At 46.2% G+C, this 21,823-nt stretch overlaps 1 protein-coding gene across 1 annotated transcript in view; it reads left to right on the plus strand.

Annotated features, from left to right (window-relative positions):
- The window catches only part of INTS9 (integrator complex subunit 9), a 90,704-nt gene that overhangs the window by 58,993 nt on the left and 9,888 nt on the right, over window positions 1-21,823 (plus strand). The window contains exons 12-14 of the mRNA XM_015421721.1: window positions 627-798; window positions 6,233-6,357; window positions 8,432-8,599. Of these exons, the coding sequence (XP_015277207.1) occupies window positions 627-798; window positions 6,233-6,357; window positions 8,432-8,599 (465 nt within the window). The remainder of the gene's footprint in view (window positions 1-626; window positions 799-6,232; window positions 6,358-8,431; window positions 8,600-21,823) is intronic.

The following is a 21,823-nucleotide window of genomic DNA, read 5'->3' on the forward strand; positions in this document are numbered from 1 at the left end:
AAACACTCCAACCCCCATACTTTCCTGATAGGGACCCCCAGATGAGGATGCAATGAGGCACTGCCTCCCCCTGCCATGTCCTTGCAATATACAAGTCACCACTCCACCCTCTTGTCATAATGATGAGCATTGGGCTGCGTGTGTTGGTTAATTGCCACCAAGTCTCTTCTGACTTCAGGCAACCCTATGAATGAATGACCTCCAAAAGGTCCTATCGTTAACAGCCTTGCTGAGGTCTTGCAAACTAAGGGCGTGGCTTCCTTGATGGAGTCAATCCATCTCGTGTTGGGTCTTCCTCTTTTCCCTCTGCCTTCAACTTTTCCTAGCATTATAGTTTTTTACCAGTGGCTAGTTAATGTATAATTAGAAGGCAATCTAAAAGACTGTGACTTTTGGGAAAGAAAGTCTATTTGTGCATTACCAAAAATACATGATATGGATAGCACAGAAATTCAGAACGCTTATGAGAAATAAATTTTTCTAATGCACATTTTAAGAGCTTGGTTTCACATTACTTTTTAGCATATACTGTATTGTACATCTTAAGTAGTGTTGACGTAGTATGTCTTTTGAATACTTACTGAAGTACATATCTTTGATTGAGAACAACAATTATTTTTACCCAGCTCATCCAGACGAACAAGTTGAAACATTACCCCAGCATCCACGGAGACTTCAGCAACGACTTCAAGCAGCCTTGCGTGGTGTTCACAGGCCACCCTTCCCTTCGGTTTGGGGATGTGGTGCACTTCATGGAGCTGTGGGGGAAATCCAGCCTCAACACGGTGATATTTACAGGTAAGGGTTTGCGGGTGCCTGAGGGGAAAGGAAGATTGGAGTCCTGATCAGAGAGCTTCCTAGGTTTCTGCTCCCGAGGGAAATTAGTCTGCTGTTTCAGGCAATGTTTCTCAAGAAAACAACTGTGGAGGCAAAAAAAAGAAAGAAAGTATAGATTGATTTGACTGGGGGTTTACAGACCGTATTATTTTCACCTCTCTGTCATAATTCTCTGTCTACTCACCGTCCACAAACCAATATGTGGACTGTGAAGTTGCATAGAATTTGAGAAGTTGCTGAAAGCCTTTGCCTGGTTAGGTTGACCTCAAAACGCAATGAATTCACAATTGCTTCCTGCTCCGGGTTTGTGCTTTGTGTGTATTCTTTAGGCAGACCCCTGAGAGGTGAGCACCAAGTCTGCAACAGTGAACTTTTCTGTCAGTACCTGGGCCAAGCACCTGGTCACCCTCCTCAGTTCCCTATTGGGTGTTGTAAATAAGAAGTGGGAGACTGACCAGTTATGAAGGTGCGCAGAGAGTTTATATAGTTATGAAGGTGAATATATACAGAGATATTTACAGGCTATCGTACAGCATGTCGTGCCTTAGTCTATGAGAACTAAGTCCCCCATCCAGTTTACTAAGCTGATAGCTTTTATGCTAAACTCCAGCCAATCTCTAACAGGGTGATGCAATCACTAACTCTAACAAGCCCTGAAAGAGTAACACCTGCTAGAAAACACCTGGCTGTAATTACATGATTACTAGCTTGACAGCTAGGTCTGACAAACAGATCAAACTGATCTATAGTAACTGCTTGCTACCTCTATCACTCTGACATATATCTCAATATTCCCTTCTACTCTTGGTTGTTTTTAAGGCCCCAGTGTGTATCATCCTGTTTTCAACAGCAAGCAGCCGATGTGGTGTAGTGGCCAGAGTGGTAGACCAGGACTGGGGGAATCAGGATGAGACTCACTGTCAGTTCCATCCTAAGAACACTTTACTGGGAGTAAGTCCCACTTGGGTAGCATTCTGAAGAAGACTTCTTAGGATTGCTGTGTGATCTTGGGCCAGTTGCTTTGTTTCAGCCTCAACTACTTAGCAAGTTGTTGTGACAAGTCAGTCAGTGAGAGGAGGGCTGTAGGTATGCCACCCTGAGCTGCTTGGAGGAAAGGAGGGATTTTCAAAAAAGTAATAGAGAGGAAACCTCCAAGGTGCACCCAGAACAGTTTCATAAAACTCAGCATGTTCCAAGCACACAGCAACACATGAACTTGCCTTATTGTAGCCCTGTGGAAATGGCAGCATGAGCACGGCAGTCCCTCCTCCACCTCCACATGATCGCCAAGTAATCTGCACGGTGTGAACGTGGGAGTGGGAGTTCCCACAGGCATGCTGCCGCCCCTTCCCCGTGATCAGCAACATTCAGAAAGCAGCATCACTGATCGTGGGGAGGGGAGCATACGTGCAGGCACTTTGGTGTAGTGGTCAGGAGCACGGACTCTAATCCGGGAGAACTACATTTGATTCCCCACTCTTTCGCATGCACCTGCTGGTGTGACCTTGGGTCAGTCACCAGTTCTTTCAGAGCTGTTCTCTTCAGGGCAGTTCTCGAGAGAGTTCTCTCAGCCCCACCTACCTCACAGGGTGTCTGATGTGGGGAGGGGAGGGGACAGGAGATTGTAAGCCGCTCTGAGACGCCTTCGGGTAGTGAAGGGCGGAGTATAAATCCAATCTCCTCCTCTTCCTCCTCCTTGGGTTTGCACCCTGCAGGCGACTCTGCAGTTGCACAGTGGTGGAACCGGTTAGCTGGTGCCCCCTCTCCCTCCCTGTGCAGGTCGGTGCACAGGTGGGTTGTCTGCACAGGACTCCTGAGTCAGACTGTTGGTTGATCAAAGTCATTGTTGTCTTGCACATCACCTTCTACCTGGTCCTTTTAGCTGGAGATGCCAAAAATTGAATATGGGACCTTCAGCATGTAAAGCAGATGCAGGGCTATCTGTAAAGCAAAACGTACCACCCACGTGACAAATGAATGTGTAGGCCACTCCTATCAGTGTAAAGCTGCCTCAAGCAGATTTTGGTGAGCTGAGGGATATTTTCTCTAAACAAATTAAATAAATGGTAAGGGGAAGTCCTAAGCAGGTCCACTTGGAGGTTACATCCGTTTCATTTAGTGGGCTTACTCCAGGAGAGGGTTTTTAGGATTGCAGCTGGAATCTTTCCTGTTGTGTAGGTTTTAATAAACTCATATTTATGCTGTGTTTGCGCTCCTGTCTGAACAATGTGGATCTCCCCCCTCTTTGATGAGGACCTCCTTCGAAAGTTAACACCAGTGGCAGAGGAGCCACTGTGGTATGTCTCCTTCTCATGTCGCAAACCCTGGAACATATTTGAGAAATCCACGGTATTGCTGCTTCCATACCAGGAAGTTGTTACAGCACTGGCATGGGGAGGAGCTATGTTGTAGACTCCTCCCACATAACCGAGGGTTCCAGTGTTACCTCCACAGCATAGAAGAGGAGCCATGGAGTCGCAGGAGTCCCCCCATATTAGAAGTGACCCCTTCATACTCAAACATTATGCTTCCCGTTCGATTTCATGTAGCCATTTTTTAAAAAACACCAGACTTTATTCCAAACCCCATTTAATAGAAAAACATATTTGAAGTCTATTATCTTGTCAAAATTTAATTTCCCTCCTTCAAAATGAAACATCCCAAGCCTGATTCTGGCCTTAGGTCATATTTAGGCTGCTTTTTATGCTATCAGGTTTTTTTAAAATTTATAGAAGATTTGATTAAAAGCAAGAGATGGATTTTTTTGCCCTCTCTCACTCTTGATTAAATTTGCAATAGGAAAGAATGATTGGGCACTAATCTTACCGAATGGATTGCCATTTTTCCGCCCCCCCACCCCACTTGATTGTGATGAGGCTTAATTGTGGGTATAATTTTCATCCATTTAACTTGGAAATAACCAGAGGGTTTTAAAAAGTGAGCAAGAAAGGTTCATTCCAAGGTTTGGGTGTCTCTGCCTTAGACTCATTTAGGGGCACTGTTTGCACCAAAGGGTAATCCGTGGCTCTTAGATACAATGACTAAAGGGAATCTCCGTGTTCAGAGAGGCAGAAACCACCCAGAATGCAAGTGCTAAGAGGGAACAACAGCAGGGGGTAGGCTTCAGCTACTCTGGCCTGCTTGCAGGTCTTCCAGCAGCACCTGGCTGGCCACTGCATGAAAGAAGATGCTGGACCAGATGGACCACTGGCATGGTCTGGCAGAGCTGCTTCTTAGGTTCCGAAGGAGGCTTCTGTATTTGCATCTCTATCTGGATGGGAAATTGTACTTACAATTAAGCATTTAATGTACAGTTCCTCTTTCCCATCCAGCAACCAGGTGCATGTGAGAAACTTATAGATCTACAATTCTGGCAATTGGCAGGGGTGGGGTGGGGTGAAGAGGCTGGATTTGGAACACACACACACACACCCATCTGCTCCTCTGTCAAATAGCTGACTAATGGGATTTTTAGCCTGTTAAAGGGGCGTTGCACCCACAACTGTGACTGGCCCATACGCACTCTATTTCATCAGTGTGCTATTTGTTTAGAGAGACTATGCAATTGATGGCCTGTATCCAACCATGCAGTCCCTCCTACAGAACAGTATCTCTGTCTGAAAAAACTACGGGCAGCTGTTTCTGCCGAGCCATCCCATCCACTACAGACCCTCCCCTCTATCCCCTGTGCTGTTACTGAGGGGCCTACTGACCCCTCAGCAACAAAGTTTTGCTGCACTCAGTGGGCTGCAGGAGAAAAGAGAAGCAGAAAGTCCTGCTCTGAAAAGGCTGTAGGTGGCTGGATAGACAACAGGTAGGCGTCAGGATACTCTGAGACAAGGTTTCTTAACTCTCCAGACAAAGGCTGGAATCCCAAGTAACGTTTCTGTGGGGCATCTCAGACTCAAAAAACAGTTGTAATAACAATTGATTGGCACAGTAATGAGATACCCCAGAGAACAAGAAAAACTGTGAGAAAGTGACGCTTAATATATGTCTTTAAAGAATCGTAGAAAAGTGGAAAAAAAATATATACATAATCATAGAAAACTATATATATTGACGGTGATCTCCGGAATATCTTGCCGTTTCGAAGGAAGATCTTCTGAACAAAGATGTGGGACAAAAACTGTCTCTCAATAGTTCATATCCTCTGGTGACGTCTCACAATGATCAAAGAAGATGTATAGTAGAACCTGCCATGGGCAATCATCTTAGCCCATCATGGGCAATCATCTTAGCCCATGGCAGGTTCTACTACACATTACAGCTGGTATGATTATTGAAAATCTCCTTTGATAATTGTGAGACGTCACCAGAGGATATGAACTATTGAGAGGGCAGGAACGGAATTCCGAAACAGACATCATATTCTGTAGCTGAATTAATGTTTCCGAATGTCAGTGTGCATGTAGACTTTTGTGAAAAAAGCAGAATAGGAAAACTCTTGTCAGGCCCACCAGCTCATTGTGTTACCTCTTGCTAGCCACTCTTCTCCAGCCTAGAGTCATTGTGAAGATAAAAAATGTGGAGAAACTATGTAAGGAGAAGCCCAAGCTCCTTGGAAGAAGAGGGGAATTAAAAAACAAACAAGCAGATGCAGAGGAGTCCTCAAAAGTGTGCTTGGAACAAGCTGTTTGCTAGAGAGCTGTTTGCTAGAGAGGCCAAGCAAGGAGGGGGCCTAAAAGAAGAAAGGCTCTTCTAATGGGGGGGGGGGAGAACTTTCTGAATTGCCAAAGAGAGGAAGAGCTTCAGATCTGTAACAGCAGGGGAGAGCCTTGCAGCTGCATCCTGGGAAAGTTTACTTGCAAGTAAGTCATGGGTGGGTGGGGGTGGAATTCGCTGCCAGAGGATGTAGTGATGGCCACAGGAATAAACAGATTTGAAAGGGGGATTGGATAGGTTCATGGCGGATAGGTCTCTCAGTGGCTGCTAGCCATGGTGACTGAGGGGAACCTGCACATTCAGAAGCACTAAACCTCTGAGTCCCAGAGTCAGGAGGCAACATCAAGGGAAGGCCTCGGCCTCTATGCCCTGTTGTTGGCCCTCCAGAGGAACTGGTTGGCCACTGTGTAATACAGGATGCTGAACGAGAAGGAGCCAGTGGTCTGATTCAGTGGGGCTCTTCTTAGGTTCTTATGTTTATGTTCAAGGTATTAGAAAGAGCCCAACATGTTTTGAGAGTTAGAACGCTTCCTCAGGGATACCTATAAAATGAAGAAAATATATACACACAGACTCCCGGCTTACCAAATCAGTGTAAAATGTTTGTTTTCTTAGATTGCATTCATGCATCACATGTAACTTGGAGTAGCTCTGGTTTGCAGCCTGCACTTAAAAGGCAACCAGTGCCACCTGACTTTTTTCCCCTCCCCTCCCTCCCTTCTCTTTGCAGAGCCTGACTTCTCCTACTTGGATGCGCTAGGACCTTATCAGCCCCTGGCGATGAAGTGTGTTTATTGTCCCATAGACACCAGGTTGAATTTCATCCAGGTGTCCAAGTTACTCAAGGAAGTACAGGTAATTAGAGGAAGCATCCTCGTACTGTCCTTAACATAAGGCCCAAACTAGACCTTACCCTAAACGTATGACTGTTACTCAAAAAAGGCAGCCATGTATCTTCTCTGCCTCCATCACTTTTTCTATGTGCTACCTTCTTTCATTGATGGCTGTGGATTTTCCTGTTCTTTTTCCACGTCATTGGCTAGCAGAGACAGGAAAAGACAAAGCATTTTGACATCACAACACAGTATGAGTTTTGCTGAATTTTATGAGCTTGCTCCAGATGCATCACTAGTGCCTCCCTGCAATGTCAGGTTTTGCCCAGGAGAGGGAACCCTGTTTGTGTGAAGAATTTCTGGCAAGATCTAGTGTCTGCCCTTGTGAGCTGTGAGTCCAGGGAATCAGTGGTCCAAATCTCACCTCTGCCATAAACTGGCTGAAGGCTCTGAGGCATGCTAGTATTCACTCAGCCCCAACCCCATCAGCAATACAAGCCCACTGGAACGGAGCTGTTGGAAGGCTTGTTGTTCATGTGCAGCAGGATGAGTGGTGGTAATGAGGTGGAAGGAGAGCTGGCATGGTGCAGTGGTTAGTGTCTCAGAGTAGGACTAGGGAGACCCAGGTTTAGGTCTCTGCAGCGAAGAAACTCATTGGGTGGCCTTGGACCAGTCACTGTCTCGCAGTGTAACTGACCTAGCTTGTCGCAAGGAAAAAACGGAGGAGCAGAGAGCCAAGTGAACTTCCCCCATGCTCCCAGGAAGAATAGTGAGATACAAGTGAGATCGATTCTAATGGTGGTTGAGTTGATTCTGCAGCTTGGGTGTCACGTATGAATGCTTCCCATGTTTTAAAAAAATCCATGAAACTAGAAACCTAGCACCCCAAGGAGATGTTTGTACTAGAAATCTCCTACCAGATGTTTTAGGGTTTTAAAAAAAAATTGCAAGGAATCGGTAGGGTATAGTGGCATGCCTTCAGTTGCAGTGAGACATTTAACTTGCTGTTGTTGCTGCATATGTCGATCAGGCCGAAGATGCCTCTTGTTTTGCTTTTTTTTTTAATAATAAACTACAAACTATAACAGAAAATTGGGGATGGGAAACTACAGCTAGGGAGAAAGGAAAGAAAACCACTAGTAACTAAAACCCCAAGAATAGGAGATCATAACAACAGCTTATGCAAATGTTATTCTTAATCGCTAGTATTATTTTGAACATAGTCGGTTATGCTAAATTATTTATCTTTTTATCCATCAATTTATCTGTTTAAGAAAACCCCCAGAGCATCCCATAGTTAGTGTAAAGTTTTCAGGCACAATTCAGAGTCCTTCAGCCTTTATTTTGTCTTGTCTTTTCTAATCCTCAATTTGTATGAACTTTTGGAGGCGGCCTCCCCCTTTTCAGAGAGAGTTTTCGTCGGAAGACACCAAGTCCAATTCGCCATCAGATTTGCTGTCATCTTCTTCCCTCTCGTCCCCGGCTGGCTCCCCCAGCTGCACTCTCAGGAACTCACGTGCTTTGGAAACAGAGTCAATCTTTTCTTTTTTATCGTGGAGTTTGAAAATGAGGCCTTCTGGAATTAGCCATCTGTAACTAATGCCATTAGTTTGTAGAAAAAGGATTAATTCTTTGTATTTCTTTCTCTTTTGTCTTATTTCAAATGGGATATCTTTTAGAATCCTGATAGAATTGTCCCCAATTTTCAAGGGTGTTCCAGTAGTTGCTTTCAGGATAAAATCCCTCACATGCCTCTTCGAGAATCTGACTACTATTTCCCCAGGCAGATTATTCTTCTTGATGTGTATGGAGTAGGACCTGTAGACCACATCCATTTCGCTAAAAATGTATTCCACTTTGAAATCTGTAACTGGGGCTAATGCTTCAATCAGCAGTTGCTTCAGATTCTCACCTTTTAATTCTGGAACTCCCTGGAACCGTAGGACCAGATTTGCTTTCTCCATTTGCAGCTGTAAAAGTTGTGATTCTTCCGCAGCTTGTTTCATTTCCAGCTTTTGATATGTGCTGTATATTATTTTATTGCTTCCAAATAGCTTCCAGGTCTGTCTGACTATATTCCCACTTTCTTTTGCTAGCCTCTTCATGTGGTTTGTCCAGAGCAGTACACCCAACCCCCACCAACCCAGTCCCATCGCACGGACTTGATGGTCGATTGCCTGCCCCCACCCATGTCCTACCACCGAGCTGAGGTGCTGACCCTTCCGTTCAAACGCCGCTATGAGAAGATAGAAATCACACCAGAGGTGAGTGACCAGAGGTCAGCAAGGGAGCCAGATGGAATCCAGCAGGGCCTGTTTGGGCATTTGAAGGTGGCCCCAGTGGGACCTCCCTTAATCAGTAAAGAGGGCATCCTGCAGGTTCTGTGTTTAGATGGCTCGTGGAAGCAAGGCAAGCTACATTCCCTTTTTTGTTTTTAATTTCACGTGTATCTGTATAAATATATATATTTATTTAAATATGAATATAACTCACCTTTCCCTTGGCCGAACAGTGTGTGTTCTGTGCCATCAAGTTGCTTCTGACTTATGGCGACCCTGTGGATTAATGACCTCCAAAACGTCCTATCAGTAACAGCCTTGCCTCAGGTCTTGCAAACTGAGGGCCTTTGTGGCTTCCTTGATGGAGTCAATCCATCTCATGTTGGGTCTTCCTCTTTTCCTGCTGCCTTCAACTTTTCCGAGCATTATAGTCTTTTCTAGTGACTCATGATGTGACCAAATTATGATAGCTCAGTTCAGTCAGTTTAGCTTCTCAGGGGAATTCAGGCTTGATTTGTCTATTTGGCAGTCCATGGTATCCGTAAAACTCTCCTCCAGCACCACAAGCTGTACCTAAAGATTAAAAAAACAGCCAGCCTAACGATTTTGTTATCGTTGTTGTTCAGTTGCACAGTCGAGTCCGACTCTTCGCCTAACAATACAACCAAAAATTCACTAAAGGACAGCTTCCCCATTCTGCATCCCAGTGTTATCCAGAAAAGTGCCTTTCCCAATCTTATCTGTTTCACTCCATCTTTCCCCTTTCCCAGTCTGTTGGCTTGCACTTTACATAGCTGCACTTTGATATCCTGCATTAATCCAGTATAACACCCTGCCTCCATGAATGCTCTTTTCATTTGGGGTCTGAGTTATCTGGGAGAAAAGCAGGCTTATAAATATTTGTTTACATTTTTTAATTAAGGTACTTTTACCCCATATCTTTCCAGCTAATCCTGCTTTCCAAGACAATTTTACAGCCACAGGTAACAATAATCCAGAGCAGCGTATTATGGTACAAACAGAACGTCTCAGCCTTTAGAACAAATGCGAACAACAGTAGATACCACCGCAAAGCCTGAAGTTAATTATGATATTTTAAGCCAGTTTCAGGAAAATAAAGTGAGAATTATTCCCAAATTCTGGATGCAGCCATAAACACTCTGTATTCAGTAGCCCCACACCTCACTTCTTCTTTTTTTCTTTCTTTCTTTTAATCTTAAAGTGTTTATTGAGAGTAAGTATAACTTACAATAACTGCAAAACAGTATGCAAAATTCCTGAGAATCCAATATTACAAACCAGCTGAATAGTCATCAACAAAATGTCAACATTAAGCAATAGTCAGCCCCACACCTCACTTCTGAAGATGGGGGGAAGCTTTGAAGGCCTGGCAGATGCCTATGGAAGCAGAAAGTCTTTCAGGTAACCCCCAGTCTGGAACTGGGTAGGGCTTTGAAGACAGGAAAGAGCCAGCAGTTTGAACTGTGCTGATAGCCTGTGATGATCTTTGATCCCTGGTGAGAAGTGGTACAATTGGCAGGCGCCCGTGAAGACCCTGACTGCTGCATTTTGAAGCATCTGACATTTCTGAACACAATGGTGAACAGAGATGAGACTAGCCCCATTCATCCCTTGGCAAGCATTGCCGAGAGTGTTGGGAAAAAGGAAAGAAAGCCTTTACTCTTTTGTCACCATAATTATTAGTACCACACATTGGGTAATAGCAAAGGATAGAAAGAGCAGCAGGTCCCCAGTCTGAAGATTTCTGTCCCTCTCCCTCTGACCTTGTCAGTGTCGTCTCCCCCCCCCCCCACCACTTCTGTTCACTGGAATCCAAAACCCTGCTTCAAAGATGAATTTTTCCCCTTGTGAGTTGCTTTGGCACCTTTTAAAGGATCTGCACGGTTTTGTTTGTTAGCTATAGACATAATTCAGTGTTGGAGCTGGTTTTTAACAGCTGATATCTAGTGCAACCATGGGTTGGGGCTTTTATGTAGAATCTTCCACCTAAGTGGTCTGGGTATATATGTTTTGAGAAAGCTGGATAAGATTCTGAAGAATGTACCCTGTGACCTCTGCCAGCTGTATTCTAAGAGGGGTGGTTATGGCATATGGCATAGTTCGGCATACAAGATGTTAGAGACCAGCAAGAGAATGATCCTCGCCTTCGTGTTCTGCTGGCACGCTTCACTGTTCTTACATCTATTGATGAACTGAGCCTCCATGAACCAAGGCAGGATATTTTGAAATTTGTTTCTTTGAGAACATTTGAAATGAAGGCGCAATCTATAGATTTTCTGGACAAATGTCTCTAAAAGCCAGATGCTAGGAATCCGCAGGGCACAGTCATCCCCTTTGTGAGCTTCCCAACGTGACTGGTTGGCCACTGTTCAACCAAAGCAGACCTCTGAGCCAGAAAGGTAGTTCTTATCTTAGCAGAACCTTAGCAGTGCTGATAGGCAGCGTACCGGTAAATACAGGATGTGGGAGACAGACAAGGGGAATGGGCCGTGCCTTGGTTGTGGGTACCCCAGAGCCATCTGGCTGGCTGGCCAGTTTTGGAAATGGGCCGCTGTGGACTGGATGGACTTTTGTGGGGTCCCCAACATCGTGCCCCTGGGCACCATGGCACCTGCTGACACCTTTTCTGGTTCCCACAAGTGTTTTCAGGAAGAGGGTGGAGACAAGTGGGGCTTTCCCCCCGCAAGGCTTCTGATTGGCCACATCGGAAGGGTTTTTTTTTGCATTGTATGCGTGTGGCCGTTCCTGGAAGTCATGGCGACCTCTGGTGACTCCTACTGGGACATGGAGGATGTTCAAAGAAGTGGCTTGATAGCCTGCCTCTGCCTCCCAGCCCTGGTATTCTTTGGAGGTCCCCCTTCCAAGTACTTGCCAGGGCCAGCCCCACTTAGCTTCCGGAATCTGACGAGGTCAGGCTAGCCTGGGCTATCCAGGTCAGGGCACCACTGGGGATTTGATTGGCTGTGCAGGTTTTTTAAAAGGTTACTTTGGCAGTAGCTGCTGCCAGTGCACAAGGACCTTGAGCCAGCGTAGTGTAGTGATTAAGAGCGGCGGACTCTAATCTGGAGAACGGGGGTTGATTCCCCACTCGTTCTCCACATGAACCCTGCTGGGGTGACCTTGGGCCAGTCACAGTTCTCTCAGAACTCTCTCAGCCCCACCTACTTCACAAGGTGCTTGTTGTGTGGAGAGAAAGAGATTGTACGCTGCTTTGAGGCTCCTTAGGGTAGGGGAAAAGCAGGGTATAAAAAAAATAACTCTTTTTTTCTTCATCTTCACTGTGTAGTGAAGATAAGATGCAGCTCCAGGCTGGGATCGGGGAGACCCAGTTTTGAATCCCCATATTCTGCCATGGAGCCTTGATGGAGGACCTTGGGCCAGTCGCTCTCCTTCAGTCTCACAACAGGGTTGCTGTGAGGATAAAATTAAGAAGGGAAAAACACTGTGAGCCAGTTTGGGTCCCCACTGGGAGTAAAGGGGGGTATAAATGAAGTAAATAACAGTGAATGTCCCAGAAGTCTGAAACCAGCATCTCATGCCCTTCCATCAAACATGGGACATTTTTAGGGCTGCTAAATCCCCCCGGGGGGTGGGGATTACCCCGCCAAAAGGGTCCCCAATCCACTGGTCCCGATCTGGCTGGCGGGGGGAACCCCGCCCCCAAAGTTGCCAGATCAGGCCAACGTGTCCAGCGTGTTGACGTCGCCTGGAAGTGATGTAATCACGCTGGACACGTCGCCGGGCAACGCTCTAGCAATCACCCTGATAACTCTATGGTACCATAGAGTTTTCAGGGCGATTGCTAGAGCCTTGCCCAGCGTGATTACATCACTTCCGGGCGACGTCATCAGGGTGCATGCAAAACTCTGGGACTGGGTCTCCCCCGCTATTCCAGGTAAGAGGCTTGGCAACCCTAGACATTTTCCTCCATGCTGGCAGTAGCCTCTCTCACACGCATGTGATTCTTACCCCACTTTTCCCTATTTCTCCAAAAATATTAGCCTCCATCCCTTCCATCTCCTAAAAATTTACTGATTCCTGCCAGTGAGGTGTAGTGTGGACTTGAGTGTAGAAGGCCTAGGTTCAAATCCCTGCACTACCATGAAACCCTGTTGGGTGCCTTTGGTCCAGTCGGACATGTTTAGCATGACCTACCTTACAGGGCTGTTGTGAATATAAAAAATGGGGGAGAACTCATATATACCACCCTGAGGTCCTTAGAGGAAGGTCAGGATACAAATGTACTTGATGGATTGGCAGTTCCCAGTTCCTGATCACCTTTCCTCTCTTCCGTGATGCATGTGCTGTCTCTCTCCCTCTGCAATCCCCTCCTCAAAGCCCATCCTGCTTCAAGGCTTTATCGCCGCAAGTGCAGTGAAATGCAAGATTGCTACCTGTCCTTGGAACAAGGTGGTCTAGAAATCCAATCAAATAAATAAAGCAAATGTGTTCGCTTCATGTTCCTGGAGAACAAGCCTTATCTTAAAGGTGTGCAGTATCTGTTGCCAGGCTCCAATTTTATTTATTTGTTTTTAAGTAGAGGAGCTTTGGGCAATCCAGGCTTTATCTGAAGTCAGCTGCTTTCTCCCGGAGTGTTCGTGAGCGATGGGCATTTCACAAGCTCATAGCCGTTTGGCCAATGGCTAGCAAGGGCTGGCTTTTGTCAGCCAATTTTGTGTTTATGGATTTACAGGATTTCTGCTAGTGAGGTGCTATAGGATCCTATGGTTTATAAGATAGACTACGCATGATATTTACTATACGTCCAGTGCTGACGTGCAGTCCATTTAAAATTTGTGGTCAGGTACACCCACTTATGAAGAAATGAAAAATACCCACCCAATTGGTGATATTTCCAAGAGGCCTGTTCAAGTCAGCAAGGAGTTGGGACAGGAAATTCAGTGTAGCCTTTGTTAGCTTCTGCTGGGGGATACAGAATAGTGGAAATAGGATGTTACCCTTTGTAATAATCTCTTTATTACAAATGTATGATTGATTTACTTAATTTATAGTGTGCCTTTCTCACAGGCACTCAAGGCAGATTACCAGATTTAAAAAATCAATTCAAACAAACAGTAAAGATCTCCAATAAAGAATTTGGTAGGACTAGGATTACAGAACCAGAAAACAATGAGAACAAAAAAACTGTTTTAAGGCAATAGAAACTGTCTAAGGTATGACATACCATAAACAACTAGTCCACTGACATAAAGAATCCTCAACAAAAAGCTAAACAATCTATAACATCAATAGGGTATTTTGGTACATTTTTTTGTCACAGTTCACTCTTCACAATGCACTTTTTAACAACTTCTTTCACAAAGAATTACAAAAACTTCTTTATGATGCAGAAAGTAAGCATTTGCTTCCAGCTTAATAGGGATCCAAGGGATGGCCACAGGTGTCTCCCTCTGTTTCAGCTCCCTCTTTCTCAGGAATGAACATCCATCAATTCATAAAGAACTTCACTAAAGCTATTCAGCAGCCGACTTCTACATCCGAATGGAACGCACCCTCTTGCAGATGAAATCCTTTAACTGGGGTTTAGCCTTCTCAAACCAGGCTACCATGCCTAATGGTGCGACCACCAGCTGGGTTCCACTCAGCTCCCTTCTCTGAGTCTTTGCAGCTACAAGCAGCTTGCTATGCTTCAGAGAAAGAAACTCCCATCTTCTGCTAGGCTTCAGCCTGAACCATCCTTTAAAATTTGAACATGAAACAACTTAAAAACAGTTAGCTCCTCTGGCATTCATTTCTGCCCACCAAAACTAGTTTCCGTTCCCATCCCAGCAGACAGGTAGTGACTGGCCTTCCAGATGCTTGGAATAGCCAAGCGCCTGCTTGGTGACCCACATCAAAGCCTAAAGGGGAAGCCATTTTTCTGCTTGCCAAACCACAACATAGCTTTTGTGAGGTGCGACAATCTTTGTTAGGTGTGTGTGCATATGCAGATAGGGCAACATTGCAACTAGTCACGTGTTAAATAAATAAATGTCAGCCCCCCCACAGCCTAAAGATTCATTTGGGGATCTCCAAAGAATGCTGGAATAGAATGCAGCCCCCCCCCCCCCCCCCCCCCAACACCCTTTTTTCAAAAAAACAAAGAAGCACTTTGGAAAGAATTTGGTTGCTGAAACTGCCTTTCTTAATGGCAGAATAGCTTGAAGGGGTCTCATTTAATACAGGATGTAAAATCACAACACGGAGCCGTGGGTACAATTAACTAGCGTTCCCTAACAAAGACTGGCTGCCCCCGCCACTGAATCTCCCCCATTCAATTTGGGAGCAAGCGCCAATTTGCATGCAAAGAGCCCATTTGCCTGAGTTGTAGCTGGAGTCCAGGAGTGTATTTTTAATTGGGAAAAGAATTACTCTGTTGCATAAGCTTTGCTCGGTCCCGTGTACTTCATCCTTCACGTGCGTATTTTATCAGGTTGCCTTAAGCCGAGGAATTGTGTGATACAGGCATTGTCCTTGCATCCAGCACGTTGAACAGGGCAAATTGTCTCCTTGCAGAGAGACCCCACAAGGTTTTATAGGTACTGCTTAGATATTTTTTGAGCCCAACTGCTTAATTTCCCAGTGGAAGAATTTCAGTTTGCCCAGGAAATTAGGTCCAGGGGACAATACAGTCCTGTTCACCTGAGTATTTCTTCTCAGAAACTTCCTTTCTGCATTAAGATCTCATGAAATGGCCATTGTTCCCTCTGAAAGTTCCTTTGTACAGGTCTGTGTGGCAGTGTACAGAGGGATTTTGTGGCCATTGACTGGTCCGCTTGCTCCCGAGTCAGCCGATTGTTTCATTCAGCCTAGTCCTAGCCAGTCTGTCTGCATATTTTTATCCCACCCTCCTTCCAAGAATCTCCTTGCTCCCCCATCACAGAGGCTGGATCAAGCCATCCAGTGAGTTCCATGGCTGAGTGGGGGTTTGAACCTAGATCTATATCCCGCTTTTCTTCTTGATTTCAGAGTGACTTAGAACACCATTCTCTCTTCCTCCAGTCTCTCGCCACAACAACCCTGTGAGGTAGGCCAGGATGAGAGTTTGTGAAGGGCCCAGGGTCACCCAGCAAGCTTCCATGGCAGGAGTGGGGACTCAAACCTTGGATCTCCCCGGATCCTGTTCCACCACTCTGTCCACTACCCCAGGCTGGCTCTTAACATAAGAACATAAGAGACGCCAATATTGGATCAGGCCAAAGGCCCATCCAGTCCAACACTCTGTGTCACACAGTGGCCAGAAATACTAGTGCCATCAGGAGGTCCACCAGTGGGGCCAGGACACTAGAAGCCCTCCCCCTGTTGACCCCCCCCCCCAAGCACCAAGAAGACAGAGCATCACTTGCCCCAGAGCCCCTATCTATACCTTGTGGCTAATAGCCACTGATGGACCTCTGCTCCATATGCTTATCTAATTCCCTTTTGAAGCCGTCCATGCTTGTAGCCACCACCACTTCCTGTGGCAGTGAATTCCATGTGTTAATCACTCTTTGGGTGAAGAAGTACTTCTTCTTATCCGTTCTAACCCAGCCGCTCAGCAATTTCATGAAGTGCCCACGAGTTCTTGTATTGTGGGAAAGGGAGAAAAGTACCTCTTTCTCTACCTGCTCTTTCCCATGCATAATCTTATAAACCTCAATCATGTCACCCTCTTGGCTCTCTCCTTGTAGCTGGAGGTGTCCAGGACTTCACCTGGGACCTTCAGTGTGCAAAAGCCTGCTCTCTGCTAGTGGGCTGCAGCCCTTCTCCTTGAAACCTGCTACTGCCAAGGGGAGGACAGAAAGTGGCTTGCAGGTGGAGAAAAGGGGCACAGGCTGTACCCACTGTGTGCAAATGGAATAAGAGGGCAGAACCGACAGATTCCTGTGGGCACCATCTTGCATGCCGTGCTCATGTTGGTATGTGCGGCAGTGTCGGGCCATGTGTGGGATGCCAGCATTTGCCACCCTCTGGAGCAGATGGGGGATCCTTGGGGTGGAGGGTGGTTGAAGAGGCCAAGGCTTGGCAAGGGCGGCATAGCCCAAAATCCACCCGAGGGCTAGAATCCAACATGCACTTGGTCTGCGGCCGCTGGCCATTCTTTCCTGACTTGGCCCTCGTTACCGGACGATCTGTCCTCTGGCTGCCTGGCACGTACCGCAGAGCTCTTCACGGTGTCCTTGGGAAATTAACTTTCATGGGTTTATCAGAACTACACAAACAGGCGAAGGCAGTTTGCAGCTTTATTCGTTAAACGTTTTTAAGAAACCCTTGAGACTCATTACGGTCCATGTAGCAGCAAAATATCTTTAATGATGTCTGTGATGAAAGGCTTTTTAATAATAATAAAAAAAATCTCCACACTCCCACCCCCTGCCTCAAGGGGGGGGGGGGATGGATTAGAAAGCTATCCTTGCTAATCTCCTGGAGGCCGGATTCTGCCACTCCCTGTGAGAGGGTAAACCCCTTGAAATCAACAGCGCCGCTTTGACTTTGCCCAGGGGTCTTATTTGGCCTCCAGAAGTCTCTTCCTCGCCTCTGATGTTAATGCATCCCTTTGCTGTGGAAGAAGAGCCTTATCTCTCTGGTGCTCCAGAGTTAGGCCAAGACCTTTACAGTGTGATGGAAGGGGGGGGGGTCCACTTTGTTCTGCTAATCTCTTGTCTGAAGATTTCACGCCTCAGTTTTTTTTTTAAGTCCCTTGCCTGAGGGGAGAAAAGGCTCTTCACTTCTGTGCCTTCTCTAGGAGCAGTTCCAGCCACACAGAAACCATCGATATTGTTGACAGAGCCGTTTAGTTTCAACAGCATGCAAGTGTATATGGTACAGTTGCAAAATGGTGGCCTTCGTGGACCTGACTCCATGTTAGCGCTTCCACCTGAGGCTTTCAAGTACCTGTTAGACTGCTGAGCTCTACGATATTGATTTGGGCTGAACATGTACACTGGCTGGTATTTATGTTTACTTACGGGATTCATATGCTGGTTTGACAGTATTAGACTTTGTCTTGATAGGGTCTGGGAGTGGCTAGATCACTACAGAAAGTAATTTTCTTTCTTCTGCTTTGCCAGTTTTCTCTATATCTGAGAGTGGTCCACACACCCACCTGTGGGTCTTGTGACCAGTTCTTGCTTTCATATGGGCTTTGCACAGAAATGTAACACACACACACACACATCTGTTGGAATGCTAGACCTTCCAGGAGAGCCAGTTTGGTATAGTGATTAGGAGTGCAGACTCTAATCTGGGAGAACCGGGTTTAATTACCCACTCCTCCACATGCAGCTGCTGGTGTGACCTTGGATCAGTTACAAGTTCTCTCAGAGCTGTTCTCTCAAGAGCAGTTCTCAAAAGAACTCTGTCAGCCCCACCTACCTCACAGGGTGTCTGTTGTGGGGAGGGGAAGGGAAAGGCAAGTGTAAGCCACTCTGAGACTCCTTTGGGTAGTGAAGGGTGGGGTATAAATCCAATCTCCTCCTCCTCCTCCTCTTCTTCTTTGAGTAATGATATCTCTCCACCGTTGCCCTCCTTTTTGTACCCTTCTGTGTGTGCATATGCACACACGTATACATCTGGCAATTTGGGACAACCCCTCATGCTCCTGGCAAGAAGATCTGGCTGACGTAAGTTTCTGCCATAATACCCTTGTTAGGTGCCACAAGGTTATTTATTATTTATTATATTAGCATCCTTTTCATCTTTTTAGTGGTTTAGAGCAACTACTTGATTATGTGGGTTCTCCCCAGCAGCCTTTCGTCTTCACAACAGAGACCTAATCCCTACTACGTGTCCGATGGTCTGTCCAGCATTGCTTCCATTACTGTCAGAGCACCCACCTATGTGTTTCCTGATGACTGTTTCCTTCTTCTCCAAAGCCAAGGCCCAGCCCTCGCTTTCCTCTACCTCGTGGGAGTGGGAGTTGCCTCAGAGGAGTCCAGGAGGACCTTTGTGACTGTGGGGAGCACCCGTTCAGAAAGAGCTGCCTTCACAATGGGGCAGCACATGGCTAGGAGCCTACCAATATTTAGTGATAGGTTCCAGCTCCCATGGCAGCCATTTTTTGTTGATTGCCCCTGTGGTGGAAGGTGCTGTCAAGTCACAGCCAAGTTAATGGCGACACCCATATAGGGTTTCCAAAGCAAGAGACGAACAGAGGCAGCTTGCCACTGCATGCCTCGGTAGCAACCCTGGGCTTTCTTGATAGGCTCCCACCCAAGTAGTAACCGAGGTCAGCCCTGCTGAGCTTTTGAGATCTGATGAGACTGGGCTAGCCAAGTGAGCACTCCCACCAACCTTGGCCAAAAATGTCCCACGGCTGAACATGGTTGGTGACCCCTGCACTATGCCGCACTGGTTCAGTGGGGCAAAAATCAGGCAGATTCCTAGAGGACAAGGCTTTATGGCTACTGGACCTGATGGTGGTGTGGAACCCCATGTCTTCAGAGGCAGTCTTGGTCTTCCTGTATCCGTTTTTATCCTGTCCTCCCTCTGAGGGTAGCATCCATGGCTCTCTCCTCTCCAGTCCTATTCTCACAATCACCCTGCGAAGCGGAGTGACTGGCCAGTGGCTGAGTTCAGATTTAAATCTGCATCTCCCAAGTCATGAAACAGAAGAAGAGCCCCAGCGGATCAGACCAGTCTGATCCACCTAGTCCAGCATCCTGTCCCACGCAGTGGTCAACCAGCTCCTCTGGAGGGCCATCAAAAGGGCATAGAAGCCAAGGCTATCCCCTGATGTTGCCTCCTGACTCTGGGATTCAGAGGTTTAACGCCTCTGAACTTGGAGGTTCCCCTCAGTCACCATGACTAGTAGCCATTGATAGACTTGTCCTCCGTGAATCTATCTAATCCCCCTTTAAAGCAGTTTATTCCTGTGGCCATCACTGCATCCTCTGGCAGCGAATCCCACATCTGTGTAAAATAGTTTTGCCTTTTGCCTGTCCTGAACCTACTGCCCATCAGCTTCACCGGATGCCCTCAGGTTCTAGTATTTTGGGAGAGGCAGAAAAATGTATCTTTGTCAACTCTCTCCACCCCCATGCATAATTTTACAAACCTCTACCATGTCCCCGCCTTCATTGTCTCTTTTCTAAACTGAAAAATCCCAGACTCTTCAGCCTGTCCTCATAGGGAAGGTGCTCCAACCCCCTAATCATCTTGGTTGTTCTTCTACCTTTAAACTATCTGCCTATTTCCTGGAGGCTAACCAGTGGTCAGTGGAAATGAACCCTCCGTCATTAGTGGAAGAGGATGAAGGGCCTCCAGGGACACTTAAGAACACAAGAGAAGACATGTTGGATCAAGCCAATGGCCAACACTCTGTGTCACTCAGTGGCCAAAACCCAGGTGCCATCAGGAGGCCCACCAGCAGGGCCAGAACTCCAGAAGCCCTCCCACTGTTGCCCCCCCCCAGCACGAAGAATCCAAAGCATCACTGCCCCAGACGTAGTGTTCCATCTATACCTTGTGGCTAATAGCCACTCATGGACCTCTGCTCCAGATGTTTATCTAGTCCCCTCTCGAAGCTGTCTGAGCTTGTACCCACCACCACTTCCTAGGGCAGTGAATTTCACATATTAATTAGTCTTTGGGTGAAGAAGTACTTCCTTTTATCTGTTCTACGTTTACTGCTCATTAATTTCATTGAGTGCCCACGAGTTCTTGTATTGTGAGAAAGGGAGAAAAGTACTTCTTTCTCTACCTTCTCTATCCCATGCACAATTTTATAAACCTCTATCATGTCACCTCTCATTTGTCGTTTTTCCAAGCCAAAGAGCCCTAACTTCTTTAACCTTTCTTCATAGGGAAGGTGTTCCGTCCCCTTAATCATTTTAGTTGCCCTTTTCTGCACTTTTTCCAATGCTGTAATATCTTCAATAAGTCCTAGTCCATCCCTCTGGCTAGTCCACCAGCTCTCTGAACAGTGGTAACTGGGGACAGGAAAAGAGAAACTATCACCTTCCTGCCCTGCCTGCGAGCTTTCCAGAGGCATCTGTCCGGCTGCTGTTGGGAACCAGATAGCTGGACAGAGTTTTTGTTTTTTTTAAGTACCCGAAGGTACACTTTTATTGTTTTCTTATATTCCTAAACACAGACATAGACAACAACAACAACCAACATATAACCAAGAGACTAATTACCATTTTGTTACTATACCTAATCCATCACTTCATTATTCGCTAATATTTGTTAATATTCTCTAATTCCACTATTATATATTACTACATACTCAATTATTATTTTTACCATATCAGCTTAATCTCTGACTCCATTCACATCATACCAATCATATAGTCTCTTCCAAGTGACAGAGTTGATTTGGTCTCCTCCAGACCTGCCGTTCTGATGTCCATCTAGGTTTTGTCATTTGCAAATATTCGTGTGTACAAAGCTTTGGAGGGAGGAATTTGCTTGAGATCAAGTAGGGGTTCCGAAGGAGCTCCACAGACTCTTAGAAGTGCCAGTTGGGTCTTGACCTTGGCAGACTTGGCCATACAGATCTGTGGCCCATGCTTTCCTTTGCTCTTTGCCATCTGCCATTTTGCCTTGTCACATCTTGGATAAGTCAATCAGCAGAGATGCCGGTTCTTTTAAAAAAAAACATAGCTGAGGAAAGAGAAGCCGAGAGTTGCAAGGCCTGAGTAAACCTCCTCCTCCTCCTCCACAGAAATGAAATATAATAGGAAGCCAAATGTGTTTTACCCTCTTGCTCGGCGAAAGAGCCTTCCTGGCTGTTAATAGGTTTATTTATAGGGATGTAAGCATGTGTGAGGCCTTGAGAGGGCACCTCATTTTTTATTGACGGTGTGCATCACAGCCACTCCTCAGTGGCTTCTTTCTTTATCACTGTGCCAGGAAGCTGGTGTTGATTTCTTGGTACGCCGGTTGAATTTAGATTTGACTGCCCAGTACTTAGCATTGCCACAAGACTCTTGTCGTTGCCGAAGATGCTCAGAGTTTGTAAGGCTGTCCATTTGTGCGTTTTCAATCCAGTATTTTCCAGCTCTGTTCTGGGAGAATCTGAGGGCTGGAGGAAGCTTATTGGGGGGTGGGGGTTGTCGGTGAAAAGATCAGAAATGGCAGATGGGAAACTGACAAAATGGCTTTTCCAGGAGAAACAAGAGAATCAGTGAGATGTAGCCGTTAGAATATCCAGGGGAGGTCTGGGTTCAGATCCCTGCTCTTTCATGAGGCTCACTGATTGACCCA

This window comes from Gekko japonicus, unplaced genomic scaffold, assembly GCF_001447785.1.
Source record: "Gekko japonicus isolate JY-2015 unplaced genomic scaffold, Gekko_japonicus_V1.1 scaffold7, whole genome shotgun sequence".
In the NCBI taxonomy this organism is placed as follows: Eukaryota; Metazoa; Chordata; class Lepidosauria; order Squamata; family Gekkonidae; genus Gekko; species Gekko japonicus.